This window comes from Pseudorasbora parva, chromosome 23, assembly GCF_024679245.1.
Source record: "Pseudorasbora parva isolate DD20220531a chromosome 23, ASM2467924v1, whole genome shotgun sequence".
NCBI lineage: Eukaryota > Metazoa > Chordata > Actinopteri > Cypriniformes > Gobionidae > Pseudorasbora > Pseudorasbora parva.
Window position 1 is genome coordinate 2,415,835 of NC_090194.1, and position 24,883 is coordinate 2,440,717.

A 24,883-nucleotide genomic window follows, 5' to 3' on the forward strand; every position below is an offset into this window, starting at 1 on the left:
AGTGGTGTTGTTGATTTTTGTTGCCATGATTCATAAAATGATGCATAATAGTTAACAATTTCAACCAAATCTCCTTAAAGAGGTACTGTCTCTAAATATCTTGATCTAAATTGATTACGCAAATCTATTTTAAATTAGTCTGAATCAGTTCATTATTTAAAAAAAATATTTTTGTTGCACTCTAACACTTTAACCTCCCATTTTCTTAACGCTCATAACTTCATGAAACATGCACAGCATTATTTACAGCAGATTCGTATGATTAAAATGAGCCCAAAATCAGCATAATCCACTGCACTGATCAGAAGATATTCCTCATTAAAAATGTCAATTTGGGGACGTCAAGGGCTAAACGAACATTTGTTCCAAATGCTGTACATTTGATTACTTTATGCTATCACCACAAAATTTGATCCAGATGCAGCACATATAGGGAAGTTTCACCAAAAAATGATTTCCCTCCAGCCTTATTTCCAGCCAGTTCTCAGCAGGAGAATGGCCACATAATAAAATTGTTCTTAAAATGTAAAAAGTGTTCTATCAAACAATACCCAGCTTTTGTTTTGACTCTCCTTGCTATAGTTTTTGGAGTTATGAGTCTTTACTTTCATGTATGTCACTCAGAAAAAACTACTCTAAAAATACTGATTTTGACTTGAAAACTGCTGTTTATGTTATTTATTTCCCTTCATTCCCTGTTGTGACTTGTATAGCCAGATATATCAAACTTCTTTTTGTTTCTTTGTTAAGACTTCATATCTGAGATCACCAGTCTGTTCTCGTATGACGTCAATGCATCAGCCTTTAGCGTGGCATGGACCACCAACAACCAAACTGGGGTCATTTTCCACCTGGTTCTGCTAAACGGGACCATTGAGCTGAAAAACATGTCACATGTGGAGAACTTTAACTGGACATTCACGGACCTGAATCCTGCTGTTCTTTATACTGTTCGCGTGACTCCATTTGCCTGTGGTAACTGGGGAAACTCCAATGAGATTAAAGTGAGAACAGGCAAGTATAGCACTGGGTTAACTAAAGGAAGTGTATGTAAGATTGTGGTCAAAACTGGTACTGCAATCCCCCTCCCCCTGACTCGAGGTTGCCAGATTGGCTGCAGGATCAGCAGAACGTTTGTAGATCTGCAGCTGTGCTAACTAGAGCAGATCTGGCAACCCCAAACACTACTGACTTCGTGATTGGTCGATAGGTGGAGGGCGGAGCTTCAGGCCAAAATACAACATGACATCATCAACATCAGCTGAGGGCTGCAACAACAACTTTATAATGACAATATCCTGGCCGGACTACTGTTGTCAGTGATAGAAGTGTTTGAAATGAACATGATTTCTGAATGTCTAGAGACATATCAGGGCCATTTTATGATTGATTGAAATACATTTCTTACATACAGTTTCTTTAATGCTTATTGTATAATTTTAGACAATTTATAGTTAAAGCTGTATACTACCGTGTGTCAGCATGATCAAATGTGTTCACATTAAGGTAACTAAACACTGTGCTCTCTTTAGATGGACAGACGCTTCTGGTTACGGCCCGTTTCACAAACATGAATTACACAGTGGCCTTGAGTGACCAAACCAGTGAAACTTATAAGACGTTCTGTAAAGCTGTCCTGGATGAGGTTTGATGGATTCCATATTCATCTAAACACATAATTAAAACGCATCAACATTTAAGCCTGACATAAAATACACTCTCCAATCATCTAGTGCACAACATCCACGTGGTTTACTAAAAGCCTGATATGAGATTAGAGCTATTGGCCGTACTGAGGTTAGAGATGTGCTAATAGGGACTTTAAGCAACAGCCACTGATGGAACGGCAACGGCGTTCTGGCGTTCTATTGCGCATGCGCGACTTTAACTGCTACTTCGTGACGTTCTACTGTAACCGTCTACTACGGGAGAACAGCTGATTTGCCGTAGTCATTAATACGTGACAGATTAGATAAGTAAATATAGTTATGTGGCATTTTAATTGTATCTGTTTATAATTTAATGCCAAAAGCAACCATTTCCTTGCTTTTTAAGTTACATGTTTCTTTATATTTGGTCAAATTATGTTAAATGAACCATTACGCCGTCTCTTTATTGTTGCTTAGTGATTTTTGCGTTCTTTGGCTACGGCAGTTAAAAGTTTATTTCCGGTCGCTGTTGCCGTTCCATCAGTGGCTGTTGCTTAAAGTCCCTATTATTAACATCATGCTGCACATTTAGACATTCACAGACAGCGCGTTTATCTTCTGTCTGTCTGAGCGTCATGTGTGTGTGTGTGTGTGTGTGTGTGTCATAGTCAGGACATTCACAGACAGCGCGTTTATCTTCTGTCTTTCAGAGCGTCGTGTGTGTGTGTGTGTGTGTGTGTGTGTGTGTGTGTGTGTGTGTGTGTGTGTGTGTGTGTGTGTCATAGTCAGGACATTCACAGTCAGCGCGTTCTCTTCTTTCTTTCAGAGCGTTGTGTGTGTGTGTGTGTGTGTGTGTGTCATAGTCAAGACATTCACAGTCAGCGCGTTCTCTTCTGTCTTGAATGGTTTAAAAGCATTTGCATGAATAAGAGCGTGATCATATAATGTAACGCTAGCCAAAGGATGACAGAAAAAATGGATGTTGCGTTAAATATTTTTAACGAATATAATTTAACAGAAAATTAAACCACTCACAGCACCATAGATTTCTGCAATCACTCACATTTTCCCAAGACAATGCAAATCTTTATCTGATTCATAACAAATCCAGATCACTTTTCAAAAATGTGTTGATTCTCTATCAAATGTGTCCCCAGATCCTTTTGTCCTCACCTCCAGATCTCCAGGCACTACTCATCTCGAAACAGGTCACCATTCAGATAACATCCCTCTCAGCTGGAAGCGTAATCGTGAACTTCTCCATCACATTTCAAAACGGCAGCAACCCGAACATGTCTAGCATCGCCACAGATCTGGTGTCTCTACGGAACTCCAAATACACCGTAGGCAATATCAGTATACACATGCAAGGTACTGGACAAAACTGTAAAAAAAATAAAGTTGATCTAATAATCTTAAAAAAATAAGGCAACTTATCGCATTCAACTTTTTAAGTTAACTCAGCTAGTTTGCTCCGGTTAAAGTCAACTTAAATACTTTTGTTTATCTAATGAGTAACAGATCCTGTTTTGAACTTAAAACTTCTTGTCAAAATGACCAAAGAATGTTTAGCAATGCACAAAGCTATGATCCTTGTTTTTTTTCATCTCCATGTTTGGTTTTTTAAAGTTAACTACACAACATGACCATTATTGGCGTCTTAAAGGTCCCATTCTTCGCGATTCCATCTTTCAAACTTTAGTTAGTGTGTAATGTTGCTGTTAGAGCATAAATAATACCTGTACAATTATAAAGCTCAAAGTTCAATGCCAAGCGAGATATTTTATTTAACAGAAGTTCCCTTTCTAAGCTGACAGCGAACGGCCGGTTTGGACGACACCGCTGCACTTCCTGCTGTGATGACGTCACTAGAACCGTTTGTTGACTAAAGCTCCGCCCACAAGAACATGCAAAATAGGAGGCGTGGTCTCGTTGCTCTCCCACGTGGAGAAGAGCGCACATCGAGTAATGCAAAGTGCGCTAAGCTCCTGTCCAATCACAACACGGGAAGCGCTGGCCCAATAAGAACTCGTTACGTGTTTCTGAAGGAGGGACTTCATAGAACAAGGAAATCATCAGGCCGTTTTTAGGACAGAGGAAACAGCGCTGTACAGATAAGTCAACTGTGTGAAAAATACTGTGTTTTTTTACACACGAAACATGAACTCATGTTATATTGCACACTGTAAACATAATCAAAGCTTCGAAAACACGCGAAGAACGGGACCTTTAAAACTAGAGGCACACAGTTAGCTTATCCATTTCACCGAGGCAAATAAGTTACGATAAAAAGCACATACAGCTCAAAATCTCAAACCGTCTCATGTCAACACAAATCTCAAACATAGTTATGATCAACAATTGCAATTCAGTAAAAATATGAAATCTGAAACGTGACAGCAACAGCATAAATCAAGCCAGTTAATGCAAAGCAATAATACTTTTTAAATAATAATTATAATGCTTTCAAACTGGCATGAATACTGGGAACTGAGATGCACTGTAAAACATTTTTTTTGGGTTTTTGTTGGTTTAACTTAAAAAAGCAAGTAACCTGGTTGCCTTAAAATTTTGAGTTTATTGAAATTAAAAATTTGAGTTGATACAATGAAGGAAATTTGTTTAATAAATAGAAACTCAAAATATTATTGTATCTGAACCAGATACAATTTTTGATAAATCATGAAAATAGCACTATTTGGCATGTTTCACTGCGTCATCAGAAATAAAACACACACAATTACCCAAAATGCTTACAAAATCTTTTAATAATCTTTTAATAAAGGTTTTCGAATCTCAAAAAAATTTCATTGTATTAACTCAAAATTTTAACGCAATCAGGTATCTTTTTTTCTAAATAATTTTTTACAGTGTGAACATAAAAATATTTGTTCAAAAAAACTGGATATTTGCGACAACATTTGGACATGTTTTGGACAAAAACTTGTGAATATAAGTAAGGTCAACTTTTGTTAGCAACATTTTCTTCAAACACATCTAAAAATAGATATAGCTTATTCGGGATGAGTTGGTTAAAAAGTTCAATGTGATGAGCTGCCTTATTATTTTAAGTTAGCTCAACATTTTCTTTTTACACTGTGGTTATTCTTTCATGCATTATTTGATGGTTTATTACTAAACATGAAATGAAGTTTGAACAGTTTCCACACTTGCTAATGATGTGACATGTTGACTTGCGATGTGATTGGTCTCTTGTTATTTCTCGTTGTAAATGAGTGTTTGGAGGCTGAGGCGGACTGCTCTCCGTGGGCTTCCTGTAATAAAACTGTTGGCTCATACACCTGTGCCTGTTGGTCTGGATACACAGATCTGAGCCTCAGTAGACCAGGACGCAGCTGTGCAGGCACATGCTGAAGATAATGCTACTGTTGAGAGATTTCATTAGCATGTCACACACCTTCAATTGAGACAAACACAAGTCGATCAAGCACAGACACTTGTGACTAAAACTGCAGGAAAACAGTGCCAGAGTGACGGCGTATTTTTGTAGGCCGACTCAGGATTTAACATCACCCTGGTTCCCTTGACAAAACCCAATAGGATTATTTGGATTATTGCAAAAAATAGCTCTTTGTCCAATTATTACACTGTAATTTTTTTTGTTGGTTTAACTTAAAAAAGTAAGTAACCTGGTTGCCTTAAAATTTGGAGTTTATTGAAATAAAAAATTTGAGTTGATACAATGAAGTAAATGTGTTTAATAAATAGAAACTCAAAATATTATTGTATCTGAACCGCATAAAAAATTTGATAAATCATGAAAATAGCACTATTTGGCTGCGTCATCAGAACTAAAACACACACAATTAAGATTAATTAAAATCTTTTAATAATATTTTAATAAAGGTTGTCGAATCTCAAAAAATGTTCATTGTATTAACTCAAAAATGTAATTTCAATAAACTCAAAATGTTAACGCAACCAGGTAACTTTTTTTCGAAATATTTTTTTTTACAGTGTACATGTTTTATTCATCATGATAACAAAGTCGATCTTGCACAGACACTTAAACACAGACACAGCACGTGACTAAAACTGCGGGAATCCAGTGCCAGAGTGATGATGTATTTATGTACAGTGTAAAAAAGCCGTAAAAATAGGGCACAATGTACTGTATGAATATGAAGGAATTTTCCGTATTGGTTTTTTTACAGGTGTTTTACCTGTATTTTGAATTACACATTGCATCAGTTTGTGTTGTAAGGGTTAAAGGGTTACTTCAGCGATTAGCATATGGCTTTGTATCAGTAGAAACCCTGGAGTATATTCAAATAATTGTGCTTTCCCCCCTCATAGCCCCCTAACCTGTAAAAACACCACATATACACAAACAACATTAAAAACCGGATTTTCACCACAAGGGGGAAACGCTGAAATGCTAACTTGTCTCTGCCTACAAAATATGTAATCCCAAAATCCCTCCATGAGGAAGTGACAACAATCCTATCAATTCTCAGTAGATAAAATCAACTTCTTCCTGCATTTTTTTCTATTTCAAAAAACAGTTTCAATTAAAAAGCATATCTTCTCATCTGTGTTTCTTCCTGTTCATGACATAGATTCACCGAACGCCACAACGACCATTAATCCCACCACAAACTATCCTGGAGTGTCTTCCACTGCCTCAAGCACTGCAAAATCTTCTATTACAGCAACTCAGTTTGGAAACCCATCTATGAGCAGTACACACACAGCTCGTCCTCAGACCAACACCAACACAACAGGGCCTTCGACTGCCACGACTAACACACTCACAACAAACACTCAACATTCAACAACAATACCCATCACACCAAACCCTTTCGGTCATCAGGGCCCAAACATTACTGGCTCCTTGGTCTCATATATAACTGTTGAGTGCAGGATATCGAATACATCAGTCTTCATCAGGAAAGAAGGTTTGCAGGCCTATGGCGTCCCAGAGAATGCCCTGTACCTCGGCGAACCACAATGTGTTGTCAACGGAAGAAATGAATCCCATGTGTGGCTCACTGCAGCTTGGGATAAGTGCAATACTACACGAGAGCAAGTAAGTCCTCCAGTATCATTTAACGCTATACATTGAGTTTATTTTTTTGTTTTAAAGGGGTCGTGAACTGCATTGTTTTATAATGTTTCCTGGGGTGCACTTATAATGTTAGTATGATTTGTACATCAAAAATTGTCATAATTTAGAAATAAAAGGCATTTTTCCTAACCTGCCGTGGTCATACGCTGTGATTATGGGGCGTGTTTCAGCCCAACCAGGAAAGACCTCGATTGGACAGACCTACAACCAATCAGAGCAATGAAGCGACGCATAACGTTAGTTGTCAAATGTCAACAGAGCTCAACTGCACTGTGTTGCCAAGTCCGCATTTTTTTACGCGGGTTGTTTTCTATGTCTGTGGGTTGAAGCGACTATTATGTGATATATAGACCCATGAGTGCGAATTTTAGCAGCAATCTTGCCAAAATAACACACATTTTACCCCCAAACACCATTTTTTCCCCGTAGAACCCCCCGAGAAGCTATTGTTTAGGGCTAGTAGTTGGCGGGTTTTCTTGAAACTTGGCAACCCTGTCTGCACGCGCGCTGGAATAAACGATCTTTGCCGGTGTTGTAAAAAAATAAAATAATTTAATGATACACAGAGTACTTACCCAACATTATCATCATTTCTGAGAGAAATAGTGAAGGTGATGTAGATACAAACAAGCTCTCCGTTTAGGATTCGAACAAATATAACCCAAGCCCCTTTGATGACGTGATGATTACGCTACTGTTGATCATCTGTCCGTCATCGGCTAAAGCCCGCCCTGATGATTTCATTGGTCAGTTTCTGTTCGGGGATAATTACTCCTCTATGGAGCGAGGCCAGACCGAACCGCCCGACCTAATAAATTTGTGGGCGGGGCTAAGTTCGGCTGGCATCCAGGCTACATTTTTCCTTCCCTGATTTGAACGCTCTGTTTGAAGGGGCGTGTCTACTGTGACTTCTGTGTAAATCCCCACTGCTGTGATTGGCTGCTGTGAGACTTCAGTCTAAACCCCCACTGCTGTGATTGGCTCACTTCTTTGCATACGAAATAGCTGGTATTACATGTGGAACTCTTTCGAAAACTTTTAGCACATTTTTACTACTACAGCTCTCAAGATTGACGAATGGTGAAAAGTTTTCATTATGGCATTATATTCAGCTCTACCGCATTATATTCAGATAGTGGCATAAAAGATGTGTAGCGAACACAAATAAATAATGCTCAGCTGAGACATTCACATTGTTGTCAATAACTAAGCTCATTCCCAGCATTAGGATCCTTTGGAAGGGAATGTTATGTTTAGTCAGTTCGTCTCTCCTCGTCATCTGATTTCTCACTTCATAACCTCTTTTTTTAAAAGGTGAGCTAGTTAAAGTTTATACAGTGCCTTGCGAAAATATCCGGCCCCCTTGAACTTTGCAACCTTTTGCCACATTTCAGGCTTCAAACATAATGATATGAAACTGTAATTTGTTGTGAAGAATCAACAACAAGTGGGACACAATCATGAAGTGGAACGAAATTTATTGGATATTTCAAACTTTTTTAACAAATCAAAAACTGAAAAATTGGGCGTGTAAAATTATTCGGCCCCTTTACTTTCAGTGCAGCAAACTCTCTCCAGAAGTCCAGTGAGGATCTCTGAATGATCCAATGTTGACCTTAATGACTAATGATGATAAATCGAATCCACCTGTGTGTAATCAAGTCTCTGTATAAATGCACCCGCACTGGGATAGTCTCAGAGGTCCGTTTAAAGCGCAGAGAGCATCATGAAGAACACACCAGGCCGGATATTTTTGCAAGGCACTGTATATATATATATATAATTATTTTTTTTTAAATGATTTTTATTTGTTTTTTCCAAGTAGTGAACTGTTGGGTTGGGTCCCCATCAGACATTCTTCAGACTATTAGTAGACTAACTTTGCAAGTGCATGTCAACTTAAAGTCTTAAAAGTACATCAAAATAAAGTATATGTGTTATGGTTTTAGTTAACTATAAAAATGGTTTATGCAGTATTTAGTATGATAAGATAAGATAACCAATGACATTTTTTTTGTCTTTCAGAACAGCAACCATACTTCATTTAATCTGATTCTATACAACAATTTCTCTGTGGCTCCAAATGTGCATCTAAAAGTTCCCATCATCTGCACTTACCCTAGTGACATCATCATCTCCATGGGATACGGTGCCCTGACAGGGTACAGTGCTTCCATAGCAACCGTCTCTATGGAGCTTGTTTTTCTCGTCTCAGTACCGCTTCTCTTGTTACATCAAGAACATCTTGACGCAATTTAAGGTGTTAATTATGTCAGCGCATTAAACAACACATATATTTCCTAAACTCAGAGATCAAACTGAGACACATACCTATAAGGAGAGGGAACTCCAGTAATTTAACGTCTGTCGTTTATATATATATATATAGTGATATTATTTTCATTCCAATTTTATTATTATTTTAGTCATTGTTCTGAATGATTATTTAGAATATATATATATACACACACACACACACACACACACACACACACACACACACACACACACACACACACACACACACACACACACACACACACACACACACACACACACTACCAGTCAAAAGTTTGGAAACTGCTCACCAAAGCTGCATTTATTTGATCAAAAATAGAGCAAAAACTGTATTATTGTGAAATTTTGTACAATTTTTAAAAAACTTTTTTAATTTATTTTATTATATTTAAAAATCTAATGTATTCCTGTGATCAAAGCTGAGATTATCATCATTACTCCAGTCGTCAGAGTCACATGATCCTTCACTAATCACTCTCAGATGAGGATTTGATGCTTAATAACTTTTATGATTATCATCAACAGTTAAAAACAGTTTTTTCAGGATTATTTAATGAAGGTTCAAAAGAACAGCATTTATCTGAAATATAAAGCTTTTGCAACAATGTCTTTACTGTCACTTGATCAATTTAATGCATCTTTGATGAATAAAAGTATTAATTTCTTGAAGTTTTTTACCAAAAACAAAAAACAACCCATTCTTACCGATCCAAAACTTTTGAACAGGAGTACAATGTTACAAAAGCTTTTTTTATTTCCGATAAATACTGTTCTTTTGACCTTTCCATTCATCAAATAATTCAGAAAAAACTGTTTTAAACTGTTGATAATAATCATAAATGTGTGTTGATCATCAGATCCTCATCTGAGAGTGATTAGTGAAGGATCATGTGACTCTGACGACTGGAGTAATGATGATAAATTCAGCTTTGATCACAATAGAAAACAGTTTTTGTACATTTTAATAATACTTTACAATATTGTAGCTTTTTTGTTTTTTTAATAATATAAATGCAGCCTTGGTGAGCAGAAGAGACTCCTTTCAAAAACAATAAAAAGTTCCAAACTTATATACACACACACACACACACACACACACACACACACACACACACACACACACACACAAACACACACACACATACACACACACACACACACACACACACATAGACAATGAATGAATAGCATTTGGTCCCAAAATCAAAGAAGGGTACATTTTCTTAAAAAAAACTTTTTATCTTTTGATTTCTGAAACTCATTTCGTCGCCCTGTCTTTTGAAGGTATATGATCAATGGTCTGGTGGCAGGATTTGGACGCTTCCAGGCCACACTGCGGCTGATGAATGGGATGTCTCCATTGCCTGAGAACTACGCCTTCTCCAAGGATGAGGAGGTCATTGTGGAGGTCGGGCTCAACCCTACTGTCCCCCAAATCAACCCAGTCATCAATAGGTGCTGGGTCACTTCAGGCCAAGACTCCACAGTGTCACGCGGCCCTGAGTTTCTGATTGATGGGTGGGTGTCTTTGAAGATGGGAATGTACATTTTGCAATGGCTAGAACTTGCAACTTTTAAATACTCTATGTACATTCAGTAAAAAAAAATATATTTTTTTAATTTTGGAAAAAATGATTTTTTCGGAAGAACATTGTGCTTCGACTCTCCTCATGTGTTTGTAGTTTAATTATAATGATGCATTTAAATCGAGTCCTATTTTCCACCGGCTGTGAGGTGAAGACCACATGTCCCAAGATGCTGCGCTCAAACTTTGCGTCATCAAACTACGCCTTTGTTTTGAATAGGCGCCCTCCAGTGGACGGAAAGTTGCATAGTGCACCTTTAATGCCCAGATGTATCATTACAAAAGTTCACAATTCTGCTGCAGGAGAAATATAATTAGTTATGAAACTTCATTTGTTTAGCTGACCACTATAGGTGTCAGTTTGTTTATTGTAAGACCACCCAAACATAAACCTAGCATTCTCACAAAGCGTGCTTCGTCATTCAAATGCACTAGCGTTACTCCATTGTTGTTCTGTATAACGTTACACTAGTCTGACGTGCAAAACCGTTTTGCTTGCTACTGCTAAGGTTTAGTTTAGTTTAGTCCATAAACCGAATCATGTCCTCATACACTGCGAGTAAAGACACACAAATGTTGACAGGCCACTAAATACAGTCCATACCACAGAGACGGACGTCCTGCTGCTGCTGTTTCTCCTTTTCAATTTATTTCAGCCTCCGAATGATTGTGGATCATTATCTATTAGCTGAGATTGATAGCCAAGGGTTTCTCCACGCTTGAGGACGTCACCGCTTTGTGCACATTCGTCATTCTTTAGCTCCGCCCACACGATACGCCTCCAGGCGCTCGTTTTTTTCCGGAAAGACTCGGTACAGCCCATATTTCTTTTATAAATATAATAAAACTAAAGACTTTTCGGAGATATGAAGGATGCAATACTACTCTATAGGTACTCAAGATTGACATGAGATTGACTGAAACTGAGTGTTTCACCGCCCCTTTAATGACCGAAATTAAATTTTTGGGTAATGCCAGCGTTCACACACATCTCTCTCTCTCTGCTCCTCAGGTGTGCCGTGGCAAACTTGCCCACAACTGTTCTTCAGAACGGGAACGACAGCGTGTCTTTGCTGTCGGTGCGGATCTTCTCTCTGATGGATAAGGACGTTATCTTCCTGCACTGCGAGATCCAGATCTGTTTCGAAACTCAGGACAACACCTGCACACCTGTGAGAGCGTAAATTATTGGAATATCGCAAATGTACATATTGCAACTGCAAAATCTGAATGATTTTAATAGGCTACTTCAACATTGTGAAAAGTGTCCGTTTTAGGTCTGCATATAGCAGACTGGGCACACGACTGTTACTTATGGGACATGCTTGATGTTAAAAAGATTTTAGCAAAAAACAATAACTTGCAGTCTCTCACTGTCTTAATTCTCAGTTTTTAAAGATTTTAAAAATATATATAATTTAAATAGATTTTACACACTAGCTGTAATATCGTATCGTATATTGAATAGCACATTATTTAACAAGATATTGCATATCACATTTTTCTTCAATATTGCACAGCCCTAACATAGACAAAAAAGAATTAACCTGCAAACAATTATTGTTTTATTTTATACTTATTATTTGAATTATTTTAAGCATCCATATTCATTCCTGGCATCACTCTAGTTGATGCTAAATAAATAAATAATTAGTGGTTGTGGTAAAACAATTATTTTACAAATTATTTATTTTCATTTCCATCACATTTTATTGTTTATTTTCACTCTTCTGCATAAACTGTATGCATTGTAAGAAAGTGTAATATATATATCATCTGTCTGCTGTTCATTAGGACTGCTTGAGGAGTGCATCCAGGTCTTACGGCTCAGCGGAAGCGACGGCTTCCATTGGACCCTTAAACAGATTACTTGAAGGTAAATACTTATTTTATAAAAAGTATGAATGCTCATGTAATATACACCGATTAGGCATAACATTATGACCACTGAAAGGTGAAGTGAATAACACTGATGATCTCTTCATCACGGCTCCTGTTAGTGGGTGGGATATATTAGGCAGCAAGTGAACATTTTGTCCTCAGAGTTGATGTGTTAGAAGCAGGAGAAATGGGCAAGCGTAAGGATTTGAGTGAGTTTGACAAGGGCCAGATTGTGACGGCTAGACGACTGGGTCAGAGCATCTCCAAAACTGCAGCTCTTGTGGGCTGTTCCCGGTCTGCAGTGGTCAGTATCTATCAAAAGTGCTCCAAGGAAGGAACAGTGGAGAACCGGCCACAGGGTCATGGGCGGCAAAGGCTCATTGATGCACGTGGGGAGTGAAGGCTGGCCCGTGTGGTCCGATCAAACAGACGAGCTACTGGAGCTCAAACTGCTCCAGAAGTTAATGCTGGTTCTGATAGAAAGCTGTCAGAATACACAGAGCAGCTCAGTTTGAGGCGTATGGGGCAGCATAGCCGCTGACCAGTCAGGGTGACCTCTGACCCCTGACCCCGCCGAAAGCACCAGCAGTGGCACGTGAGCATCAGAACTGGACCACGGAGCAATGGAAGAAGGTGGCCTGGTCTGAGGAATCACGTGTTCTTTTACATCACGTGGATGGCCGGGTGTGTGTGTGTGTGTGGCTTACCTGGGGAACACATGGCCCCAGGATCCACTATGGGAAGAAGGCGAGCCGGCGGAGGCAGTGTGATGCTTTGGGCAATGTTCTGCTGGGAAACCTTGGGTCCTCCATCCATGTGGATGTTACTTTGACACGCTCCACCTACCTAAGCATTGCTGAGACCATGTTCAGCCTTTGATGGAAACGGTATTCTGGTGGCTGTGGCTCTTCCAGCAGGATAATGCTCCTGACACAAAGCACAAATGCTTCAGGAATGGTTTGAGGAGCACAACAACCAGTTTGAGGCGTCGACTCGGCCTCCAAATTCCCCAGATCTCAATCCAATCGAGCATCTGTGGGATGAGCTGAACAAACAAGTCCGATCCATGGAGGCCCCACCTCGCAACTTACAGGACTTAAAGGATCTGCTGCTAACATCTTGGTGCCAGATACCACAGCACACCTCCAGGGGTCTAGTGGAGTCCATGCCTCGACAGGTCATTAATATTAGTAAGGTGGTCATAATTTTATGCCTGATCGGTGTATATTCTCTGTATATAAGGACAAAATATAATTGACAAAATCTTTCTTTTTCTTAAAGCATCACCCCAAAATGATACATCAACTGCCCTGCCGACTGTTGGATTTGTTCTGCTTGGCGTCGGTGTGTTTCTGCTTTCCCTCGCAGCCATCGCAGGATTGGTCTGTCACAAAAGGAAAATCGGGAACTACAACTTTAATTTAAACCCACAGCAGGAGAACTTCAGCTATCATGTTTTTAGCACGTAAACACTCAGTACCCGTAAACTGAGGTATAATTTTATGATTGGATATTACTAATATAGGCCTAATACTAAACATTACCCATTAGCCTATACGACTAATATCACTATTATTGGATATTACTTATAATTTCCCATAGAACATTGAAATTAAAGGTTTAATTTAACTATATTTTTGTACTAAAAATATTCCACTATGAAAGTCATTCTGCTTTTAGTTTTGCAAGCACTAAAACTTAAACTACCGGATACACACAGCTTGGTCAGTGATGGCTCTCTTAAACACAACACTAGAGGACGCTGTTGTATTAGCAACAACTTTGGTCTGTTGTCTGCATGTGCTGTACATTTAGTGTTTTATTAGTAATATTTTAAATAAATGGGTAATTTTAACTGTGGATTAAATGGTCTATTAAATTAGTGTTTCAGACAGTTTATTTCACACACACACACACACACACACACACACACACACACACACACACACACACACACACACACACACACACACACACACACACACACACACACACACACACACACACACACACGTTGGTCTATGTGGTTTACAGGGACTCTCCATAGGCGTAATGGTTTTTATACTGTACAAACCGTACTTTCTATCCCCCTACACTGCCCCTAAACTTACCCATCACAGGAAACATTCTGCATTTTTACTTTCTCAAAAAAACATCATTTAGTATGTTTTTAAGGCCATTTGAATTATGAGGACATTTGATATGTCCTCATAAACCACATTTATAGAGTAATACCAGTGTAATACCCATGTAGTTATACAAATTTGTGTCCTCATAAACCACATAAACAGGCTCACACACACACACACACACACACACACACACACACACACACACACACACACACACACACACACACACACACACACACACACACACGCGTTTGTATTTGTGAATTGTGGGGACATTCCATAGGCGTAATGGTTTTTATACTGTACAAACCGTATTTTCTATCCCCCTACACTGCCCCTACCCCTAAACCTACCCATCACACACACACACACACACACACACACACACACACACACACACACACACACACACACACACACACACACACACACACACACAGTCCCTAAATCTACCCAACACAGGAAACATTCTGCATTTTTACTTTCTCATAAAAACTCCTCCTGTGTGATTTATAAGCATTTTGTAAAGTGGGGACATGGGTAATGTCCTCATATGTCAGCCTTTTCTGTAATACCTGTGTCATACCCATGGCATTATACACATTTTTGTCCTGATATGTCACAAAAACAAGCACACAAACACACACACACACACACACCCTGCAAGGGGGTCAACCTTTTTCTTGCCACAGTAAACCATTTTATGATACGTTTGTGTCTTTTTTAAACCCTTGATGCTGGTCATAATTAACTGCCATATGGACGTACAAGAGCGAACAGGTTTTTTCTGTTATTTTTATTATTCTATTCTCTTTCTGTGCATGGTCTGAAAATGAAAGAAGGGTATACACTACGAGAACACCAAGGTAGGTCGATGATGAATTCATGTTTATTTTAGGATGAACTAACTCTAATATTTCCTAAAAATGAAAGTGAGTATCGGAGACTTTGAGTACATGGAGTCTGTGCGAGAGAACAAACTCGATCTTGTGAATTCTCCAGAGATCTGGCTGGCGTCTAAATACATTTCAGAGATTGGGTCACAATTCACCAATTATTATTAATCTACATGCTAAAAGTAAAGCATCTCCGTGGCAACATGCCTCCGAGCTGCATAACTGTGTATTTGTGTGTTTTTATGAATATATGAGTGTGGGTGGATCTATGAGCATGTTTATGTTTGTATAAAAATTCATACGTGTTGAAGGAAACAAGCATGTCATATCATTTTACACACTTGAGTTCACGATCTATGGTCATATTTAAGCCGCAAACATTCAGTTCTATAAAAAATATCTGGATTTGTAAGTTGTGTAAGGAGGAAGATGTGCACCAAATACAAAAATATGTTATTTTAATTACTGCTTCCTTCTGTTTCTGTTAATTAGTGCTAAAAGCCCTCCAGTAATTAATCTCATGTTAAAATATCTCATGGAAGAAATAGCTCATCTGGGCCAATTAAAAATGGTTAAATACAGTAAACAAAAGGAAAAAAAAATACATAAAATCTACCTATAAATATGATTTAATAAAAAAAAAAATATAAAAAAAAAAAAAAAAAAAAAAATATATATATATATATATATATATATATATATATATATATATATATATATATATATATATATATATATATATATATATATATATATTCTTTATTATTATATTCTATTTATCATCTGTAACAGAGGATGTGTAATGTAATAAGCCCAGGTCGTGATATTCTCATCAGTTTTTTTTTAGAAAGAGCAATGGGCTGTAGGAAGGAAGGACACAAAGTTAATGTCCTTTATTCCAGTAAATGCAATTATATTCGGATGCAGCTAAAGCATTAGCGTTGTCATTTAAACAGAAGTCTGTGTTCAGTTCCTTGAGTCTCTGAAGATCAGATCAAGTGTTCATCTCATCTAGAATTTCAAGAGTCTCTTTAATAATAAGAGTTGTTGTTCTTAAAGCATCCCTGAGGAAATGGCCAGCGTGGATTAGTTACTTTGGCTCTGGTTTGGTTAAGTGACCATCATCTAGAATACGTTCATATAGAAATATGGTCATGGTCTCATTTTCTACCTGCCTGCCTTGTCAAACCAGAAAAACACCCTAAGTGTATATGCGTAACCTATTATAATCAGTGATATGTAAAAAAAAGTCCAGCTAATAAAGTAGGTTGGTTCACACAGAACATGGGTAGTGGAAAAGAGAAAGCCCGAAAGGTCTCAAGACAGTTCATGAACTGAGAAAAAACATTTTCTTTCAACATAGGCTATAAGAGGTCATCATACTAGCCTGGATGGCCTTTAGGTCGGGCAGTTCGGTCTGGACTCGATCCATAGAGGAGTAATTATCTCCGAACAGGAACTGACCAATGAAATCATCAGGGCGGGCTTTAGCCGATGACGGACAGATGATCAACAGAAACTGACCAATGAGATCATCAGGGCGGGCTTTAGCCGATGACGGACAGATGATCAACAGAAACTGACCAATGAGATCATCAGGGCGGGCTTTAGATGATGACGGACAGATGATCAACAGAAACTGACCAATGAGATCACCGGGGCGGGCTTTAGCCGATGACGGACAGATGATCAACAGAAACTGACCAATGAGATCATCAGGGCGGGCTTTAGCCGATGACGGACAGATGATCAACAGAAACTGACCAATGAGATCATCAGGGCGGGCTTTAGCCGATGACGGACAGATGATCAACAGAAACTGACCAATGAGATCATCAGGGCGGGCTTTAGATGATGACGGACAGATGATCAACAGAAACTGACCAATGAGAACATCAGGGCGGGCTTTAGCCAATGATGGACAGATGATCAACAGTAACGTAATCATCACGTCATCAAAGGGGCTTGGGTTATATTTGTTCTAATCCTAAACGGAGAGCTTGTTTGTATCTGCATCACCTTCACTATTTCTCTCAGAAATGATGATCATGTTGGGTAAGTACTCTGTGTATCATTAAATTCTTTTATTTTTTTACAACACCGGCAAAGATCGTTTATTCCAGCGTGTGTGCAGACAGGGTTGCCAAGTTTTAACAACAAAACCCGCCAACTACTAGCCCTAAACAATAGCTTCTCGGGGGGTTCTACGGGGAAAATATGGCATTTTGGGGTAAAATGTGTGTGATTTTGGCAAGGGTGCTGCTAAAATTCGCACTCATGGGTCTATATATCACATAATAGTCACTTCAACCCGCGGACATAGAAAACAACCTGCGGAAAAAAACGTGGACTTGGCAACACAGTGCAGTTGAGTTCTGTTGACATTTGATAAACTAATGATGCGTCGCTCCGCTGCTCTGATTGGTTGTAGGTCTGTCCAATCGAGGTCTTTCCTGGTTGGGTTGAAACACGCCCCATAATCACAGCCCAATGGAGCATCAGACTCATATTCTGACAGTTTCATAGTGAAATGTCCACTGGATGGCGCTAAAAGCTTAGTTTTTTTCCGGAACAGATTGGTTTTTTAACGTGTACCCACACTAAACCTACCCGAGAGTGTTAACAAAAGCAAATGTGACAAAAATAAAATTTTAGCTTGTGTTTTGAACTCGTCTTTGAGCTCTTTTATCACGACTCGTTTTTCACAGGATTTGTTCCTGAGCTTTTAGCATTACAAGTACAAATCTGTATGAGCTGAGCTATCGAGCAAGCTTAGTATGTCAGAAAATCCGAACAGAGCTAGTTAAATGACACAAACTCCAAAATCAAAAATCAAAAAAATATATAAAAAATGCTTGCTGTTTTACTGCCTCTAGTGTTCATTTCTGTTGGAAACTGCAGTAATAATAATAATAATAATAATAATGCGTTCGATTTATATAGCGCTTTTCAAGGCACTCAAAGCGCTTTACATAGAAGGGGAGAATCTCCTCAACCACCACCAATGTGCAGCACCACCTGGATGATGCGACGGCAGCCATATTGCGCCAGAACGCTCACCACACACCAGCTTTGATATGTACGTATTGGTACATATTTTGTGGTTTGCAAAAACGTTGCCAAAGGTACGCTTTGCCAATGAGACCTGCGAATGTCTCAGTTGAGCATTATTTATTGCAATTTATAAAGTAAAATATATAGCCTGCGACGGAACGCCTTTTCAACTTACGAAGAAAGTGTAAAGCCTCTCGCAGTTCTAAAAGCTTACGTTACGTCATCACGTTACGTTATGGCATTTTTTTTAAACTTTTTTTTTGTTGCAAAAACGCATCGATTTGCTTCAGAAAGCCTTTATTAACCCCACAAACTGTGTGGAGCTTTTTTGGGCTTCAAATTTTGTGCTGCCAATATTAAGCTTGGAAGAGGCCGGTCATTTTTAAATATATCTCAGATTGTATTCGTCTGACAAAAGAAAGTCATACACACCTCGGATGACTTAAGGGTGAGTAAATCATGGGGTAATTTTCATTTTTGGGTGAACTATCCCTTTAAGTTGTACATTTTTTATTAGATCTCTGTCCAAAGTTCCCTCTAAACTTATTATTATTATTATTCAGAGGATTGCTATAAAGACTGACTTGGAAAATGAGGAATGACAGCTCACCCATTATGATGGATGGGGACTTTCCGTTTGACTTCTTTTGTTTTCATAATGAGCTGAAGTCGATTTTGTTAAATGTACACCAATATATAACAGGGGTGGCATCATCAAAACTAAATAAATACATTCAAGGTATGTTTGTTATGCATGTAATTTTCCAATAATATTTCTTGGCTATGAGTGAGATTTCACAGATTTCTTCATGGATATTGCAATGATTACAAAGAAAAATCACATTTCATATCACATTTATTAGACTCAGTGTTATACTATAAGGAAGCACTTATTGACATGATATTTGCTACACTAAATGCTCATCATGGTAACATTATGTTTTGAGAAAGAGCATAACACAAAATACATTTATAGCACCATTTCAGTTGTTGCAAACAGTTTAGGAGCGCAGGTATACTATTTGTTCATTAGGAAGCTCGTAATTTATTCTTAAACTATAACATACAATATATACATACAGTACTTCAAAGGAACACTCCAGCGGTTTTAGAAATAGGGCTTATTCAACTTCTTTCCTACATTTAGATATTTGGGCAAATGCATTTTTGTCTCAGTGCATGTGTTGGCATGTGTTGCCAGATAGCATGTCCCGAGTAAAAGGGATAAAAATAAAACAAAAAAAAACACCTAATTACTTCTTGTGGCCTGCATATTCACGAGTACAAATAGCAATACAGATTAAGACTAGACGATTTTCTGATTTCCTCGGCTCTCATCCTCATGTCCTCCGGCTGTTGAGCGACCGTAATGTGTTGCGTGATATCTCTGCTTCCCCATAATATAGTCCCAAGTGAATATCTGCCTAGGAAATCACCCAGTCTTAATCTGCTTCGCTATTTGTACTCGTTGTGAACACGCAGGCTACAAGAAGGAAATAGGTGTTTTTTTGTTTTTGTTTTTTTGGATCACTTTTACTCTGGACATGCTAGCTGGCAACATAGGATTCCATTCATTATGCTAAGCTAAGCTAGCGGCGACCCTGCCACACTAAACCAACGCATGCACTGAGACAAAAATTCATTGCTCACATATCTAAATGTTGGAAAGAAGTTGAATAAGCCCTATTTCTAAAAACGCTGAAATGTTCCTTTAATTCCACGTTTCTCTGCTTGCAAAAATATGTCCTAAAATATTTCTCATGACTTCATTGCTCTGTCTATAGCTGCCTGCCTTCGTCTCGCTCGTGTGCTTTGGGTCAGTACTTGACGTCCGGAGCGAACCGGACTATTCCCCGACTCCGTGGTTCTGGTCGTTCCACCAGTGGTTCTCCTCCAGAGGTACCCGCGGAATAATAATCGCTGACTCGTCCGAGGCCAGACTCAGATTCTCTAGGAAGCAGCACAGTGTTATTGCCAAAGGAGGAACGGAAGGGCGATAGAGGGAGAGAGAGAGAGAGAGGGAGAGAAAGAGAGACACAGAGACACAACATGAGGTGTTTAATCTGGAAGATCGCACTTGTACACTGAAGAAACGAGGCTTTGAGCATCCTGAGACCACTTTTTACTCATTATTTCTATTTATGGAGATTCTATCTGTAGCGAGACCAATGTAGGTGATAAGCACGTTTGAATGAATATGTCTAATATGCAATAACATATGATAAAGATATTATTTATGTCCTCGAGTGCCTTTTTACTCATTATTTCTATTTATGGAGATCAGAGGCAGACAGTAGTAAAGTATTTTTACTTTCTACTCAAGCAAATTTTTTAAAGGGGGGGTGAAATGCTGTTTCATGCATACTGATCTTTTTACACTGTTAAAGACTTGGAATCCCATCCTAAACATAGACAAAGTTTCAAAAGTTAAGGTGGACGTTTGATGGGAGTATTTCTTTGTCAAAAATACTACTTCCGGTTAGTCATAAGTTTCGGCAAGTTTTTTGAGATCATGGGTCCACTTGAGGTTAATAGGTCGGAATTTCCTTGTATGGGCCTTACGGACAATTCTACCGGAAGAGCGTGAGAGAGAGAGAGAGAGAGAGAGGGAGAGAGCGAAAGCAACAGCCTACGCTCATCAAAGCGCTGGCTCGTAGGCTGCTGCACAGGTGATGTGACTTCAAGAAATTAACAATGTCACCAAAAAAGTGCGTTTTTGGTTGCCAGACCAAGACAGTCCTGCACAGATTCCCCAAAAACCCCGCGTTAAGGCAACAGTGGATGTAATTTGCTTTTCCGGATCAACAACTGAGTTGCGCGAATGTTTATATCTGTTCGCTGCATTTCGGTGCCGACTGTTTCATAAACAAGGCCCAGCTCGACGCCGGATTTTCCCGATCGCCTAATGCTGAATGATGGAGCAGTCCCAACGTTAGAACCGCAGGCGGTGAGTGAGACTGCTTCAAATGTCTGTGTTTTTGCCTATCCTCATCAAGTAGCCCAAACATGATCACGTATAGTTAATTGATCAATGGAGCATGCGATGTGTAGTGCGTGTACATTTGTTTAGCTGGCCACTATATGTGTAACTTTATGTTTGTGTATTGTAAAAGCACTCCAAACAACAATACACAAAGAGGGGGGAAATATGTTTTTATTATTTTTCTATGTTTTTTGATTTCCATGTACAGCACATTGGTCAACGATAGTTGTTTTTAATAGTGCTATATAAATAAATTGAAATAGAAATGTTGAACTAAATAAGCGCGCTTCTTCATTCAAATGCGCTACTATTCCATGTCTTTCTATGTAAACACTAACTTAACCTGCCGTGCAAATCCAGTCCGCTTACTACAATTGTCTACACAAACCACGCGAAAACACACACACACACACGCACACACACACACACACACACACACACACACATACACACGTGCACAACTGCACTTCCCACATGTACACCTTCAAAGACAAAAATACGACGATATAATTCAAGTATAAATATGTAAATAACACAAGCCGCTAAGCATATTATATAGTTAGTGTATAACTTGTAGCACATAGAGACGTCCTGCTCTAGTCGTTTTTGCTGCTGCTCCTGTTCAACTGCAGCCTCTGGGTCTGATTCCGGATCATAGATGTATGGCTGTATCTGATTAAAAGCCATATTTTTATTTTGAATAAAGTGTTTTTCCCGCTGTTAGGGATGACACAGCTTTACGACGCACTCGACTCAACACAATAGCAGCAGCGCGCACACGTCATTATTTAGCTCCGCTCACACGATACGCCCCCACCCGCTCGGCTTTTTTCGGAAAGACTCGGAACAGCGCATCTTTCTTATATAATTATAAAAAAACTAAAGACTTTTCGGAGATATGCAGGATGCAATGCTACTCTATAGGTACTCAAGATTGACATGACACTGACTGAAACTGAGTGTTTCACCCCCCCTTTAAGTATATACTGTGTTTTTCTTTAGAAAATATTACTTCACTGCATTCCAAAGCATAATATATAATGTCATTTTTTTTATACAGCTCCACATTTCATTAATAAAAGTACTTGTTTTCTTACCTTTAATACTTAATTACATTAAAAATGTAGTCATTTCTTACTTGTACTCACACTCCCTGTTAAAAACAACCCAAGTTGGGTTGAAAATGGACAAACCATTGGACAACAACCAAGACATTGGGTTGTTTGAATCGGTCCATTCACTGGGTTCAAACAAATCAATTATAACCCAACTTGGGTTGTTTTTAACCCAGCACTTTTTAAGAGTGCAAGTAAAACTTTGAATACTTTTACTTGAATAAAAGCATACAGTACTACATTTTTAATGTAACTAAGTATTCAATGATATTCAATGTGAATGTATTGCTGTAAAAAGTAAAATATTATGTTTTGGAATTTTGTGAAGTAAAAGTTTTCCAGAGAAGAAAACTGATAAAGTATATATCCTATACTTCATTTCTCTTCATAGCCTATACTTGAAAAAACAAAATTACTTGGAAAGTAAAAATACTTCAAAACTGTCCGCATCTGATGGAGATTCTATCTGTAGCGAGACAAATGTAAGTGATAAGCATGTTTGAATGAATATGTTTAATATGCAATAATATATTATTAATATGCAATATTATTCACGTCCTTGAGTGCCTTCCGTACGGCCGCAAAGGATCCTGTTTGGCACGACACGCGACTCTTTTACGGCTCTAATTCGAGTGCCTTACTGCTTTCATTATGTGGTTGCTATATGTTTGAATAATTAAAGAATGCAAATGTTCATTAAAACATAATTGTGTTTAGAAAATTCATTAAGTGATAAGATCAGATACAGCAAACTAAGTCCCTTTAAGACAAGTCATTTCACTCGGCGGCCATCTTTGAAACTGGGGTAACTCTTTGAATCTTTTTTGTCTTTTAACTCTTTTATCTCTTTGAATTGGGAAACATCAAATTCTCCAAAAGTGCTCGCCAAGCTTACGATTACTCTTCACATTTAAAATCACCAATGAAATCTGACAACGGCCTCATACATTGTGTTTCTAAATGCTTGAATCATGACAAAAAAAATGTTTCCCGCCTTGACTAAGGCCATCGTAAATGCGTGTCCAGGAACACTTGACTGTTTCTATAGCAACCGGAGCTAGTTGCAGTGACACGATGACTTTACTATTCAACGATTGGCTCTTTCATTTAGAAGGCGGGGCTTATTCACCATATTGGCCGTTGCATTTTCTCCCATTCATAAGTAATCGGAGTGCACCGTCTTCCTATGTGTAAAGTCTTTGATATAGTCCCTGATATAACAGAACGATATTCAGCAAACATTTTGAGCTGGTCCACTTTCGAGCACTTTCGAGAGGTAGTTGAAAACGCTTTCGACTGGCTTGCTTTCGAAGTGTAAACGCTCATGTGGTCAAATGCATTCGAACAGCCATTAAAAGACCCGCTACTCTCCTGCTACTGACCTAATGTCTAAACATTATGGGAAACGTGTTAGCCAGACGGGATTTAAACTTTGGTTGGAGAACAAGGTTGGTTTGAAGACACAAAATGTGCCAAGCACAACATTCTCTCATATTTCCTCATTTTCTAACACACACTCGCAGGTTTGGCTGGTCTTGCGGCTGTCAGAGCAGAAGCTAACAGTGGCGATTTCTTTAAGACTGCAAGGGAAGCTCGGCTTCCCTTATAATGTCACAAAATTAATGGTCAAATATGTACTATTATATTAACATTGTATTGACTAAAAATACGTTAGAAAACGTTCATCTCAAAGACGAGTTCGTTCAGAATCAGTTACATATAGCAGGTCGGCTGACTCGATTTCGTTCTCATACATTCGCAGCGTCACAGTGCATTTCCCTATTGAAGCCCAGCGTCCATTGACTTCAATGGGGCTGCTTTGAACGGTTTTTTTCAGCGCTTCGAAACTAGACGGTCATTGGATAAACGCTGCGATTATGTCCCGCCCACGGACGCTCAGCGTCTCTGGGAGTGAATGGGGAGTGGGCTGGCCCGGACTCCGAGCTTCTGCGTGATGATTGGAGGGTCTGCATATCCTTTTGACTGACAGCGATTCTGTAGTATAAGGAATCACTGAAGCTATTCGCGCTCAGTCCCATCGCGGATTTCTCAAGTTCAGTCGAAATAAAAACTTCTGCAACCTATTTCTTTGATATTTGCTTGGCGAAATTGCTTGATTTTCATCATACATTTCACTCAATTATACACCAACATTCCTTGTTTCAGTTTTACAGAGTTTAATAATTTTTTTTAGATCGTTC

At 38.7% G+C, this 24,883-nt stretch overlaps 2 protein-coding genes across 4 annotated transcripts in view; one reads left to right on the forward strand and one right to left on the reverse strand.

Annotated features, from left to right (window-relative positions):
• umodl1 (uromodulin-like 1) overlaps positions 1 to 13,973 on the forward strand; it is a 31,897-nt gene extending 17,924 nt beyond the window's left edge. The window contains exons 9-16 of the mRNA XM_067433824.1: positions 1,533 to 1,645; positions 2,807 to 3,020; positions 6,230 to 6,699; positions 8,764 to 8,900; positions 10,321 to 10,554; positions 11,634 to 11,793; positions 12,416 to 12,497; positions 13,784 to 13,973. Coding sequence (XP_067289925.1) covers positions 1,533 to 1,645; positions 2,807 to 3,020; positions 6,230 to 6,699; positions 8,764 to 8,900; positions 10,321 to 10,554; positions 11,634 to 11,793; positions 12,416 to 12,497; positions 13,784 to 13,971 — 1,598 coding nt within the window. The 3' untranslated portion in view covers positions 13,972 to 13,973. The remainder of the gene's footprint in view (positions 1 to 1,532; positions 1,646 to 2,806; positions 3,021 to 6,229; positions 6,700 to 8,763; positions 8,901 to 10,320; positions 10,555 to 11,633; positions 11,794 to 12,415; positions 12,498 to 13,783) is intronic.
• A 6,260-nt stretch (positions 13,974 to 20,233) lies between these two features.
• map6a (microtubule-associated protein 6a) overlaps positions 20,234 to 24,883 on the reverse strand; it is a 49,199-nt gene continuing 44,549 nt past the window's right edge. For 2 of the 3 annotated variants that reach the window (XM_067432938.1, XM_067432937.1), the window contains exon 4: positions 20,236 to 20,534. In XM_067432938.1, the coding sequence (XP_067289039.1) occupies positions 20,431 to 20,534 (104 nt within the window). In that variant the 3' untranslated portion in view covers positions 20,236 to 20,430. Of the gene's footprint in view, positions 20,535 to 24,883 lie in introns of all 3 variants that reach the window. The other variant, XM_067432936.1, reaches the window with a different exon arrangement.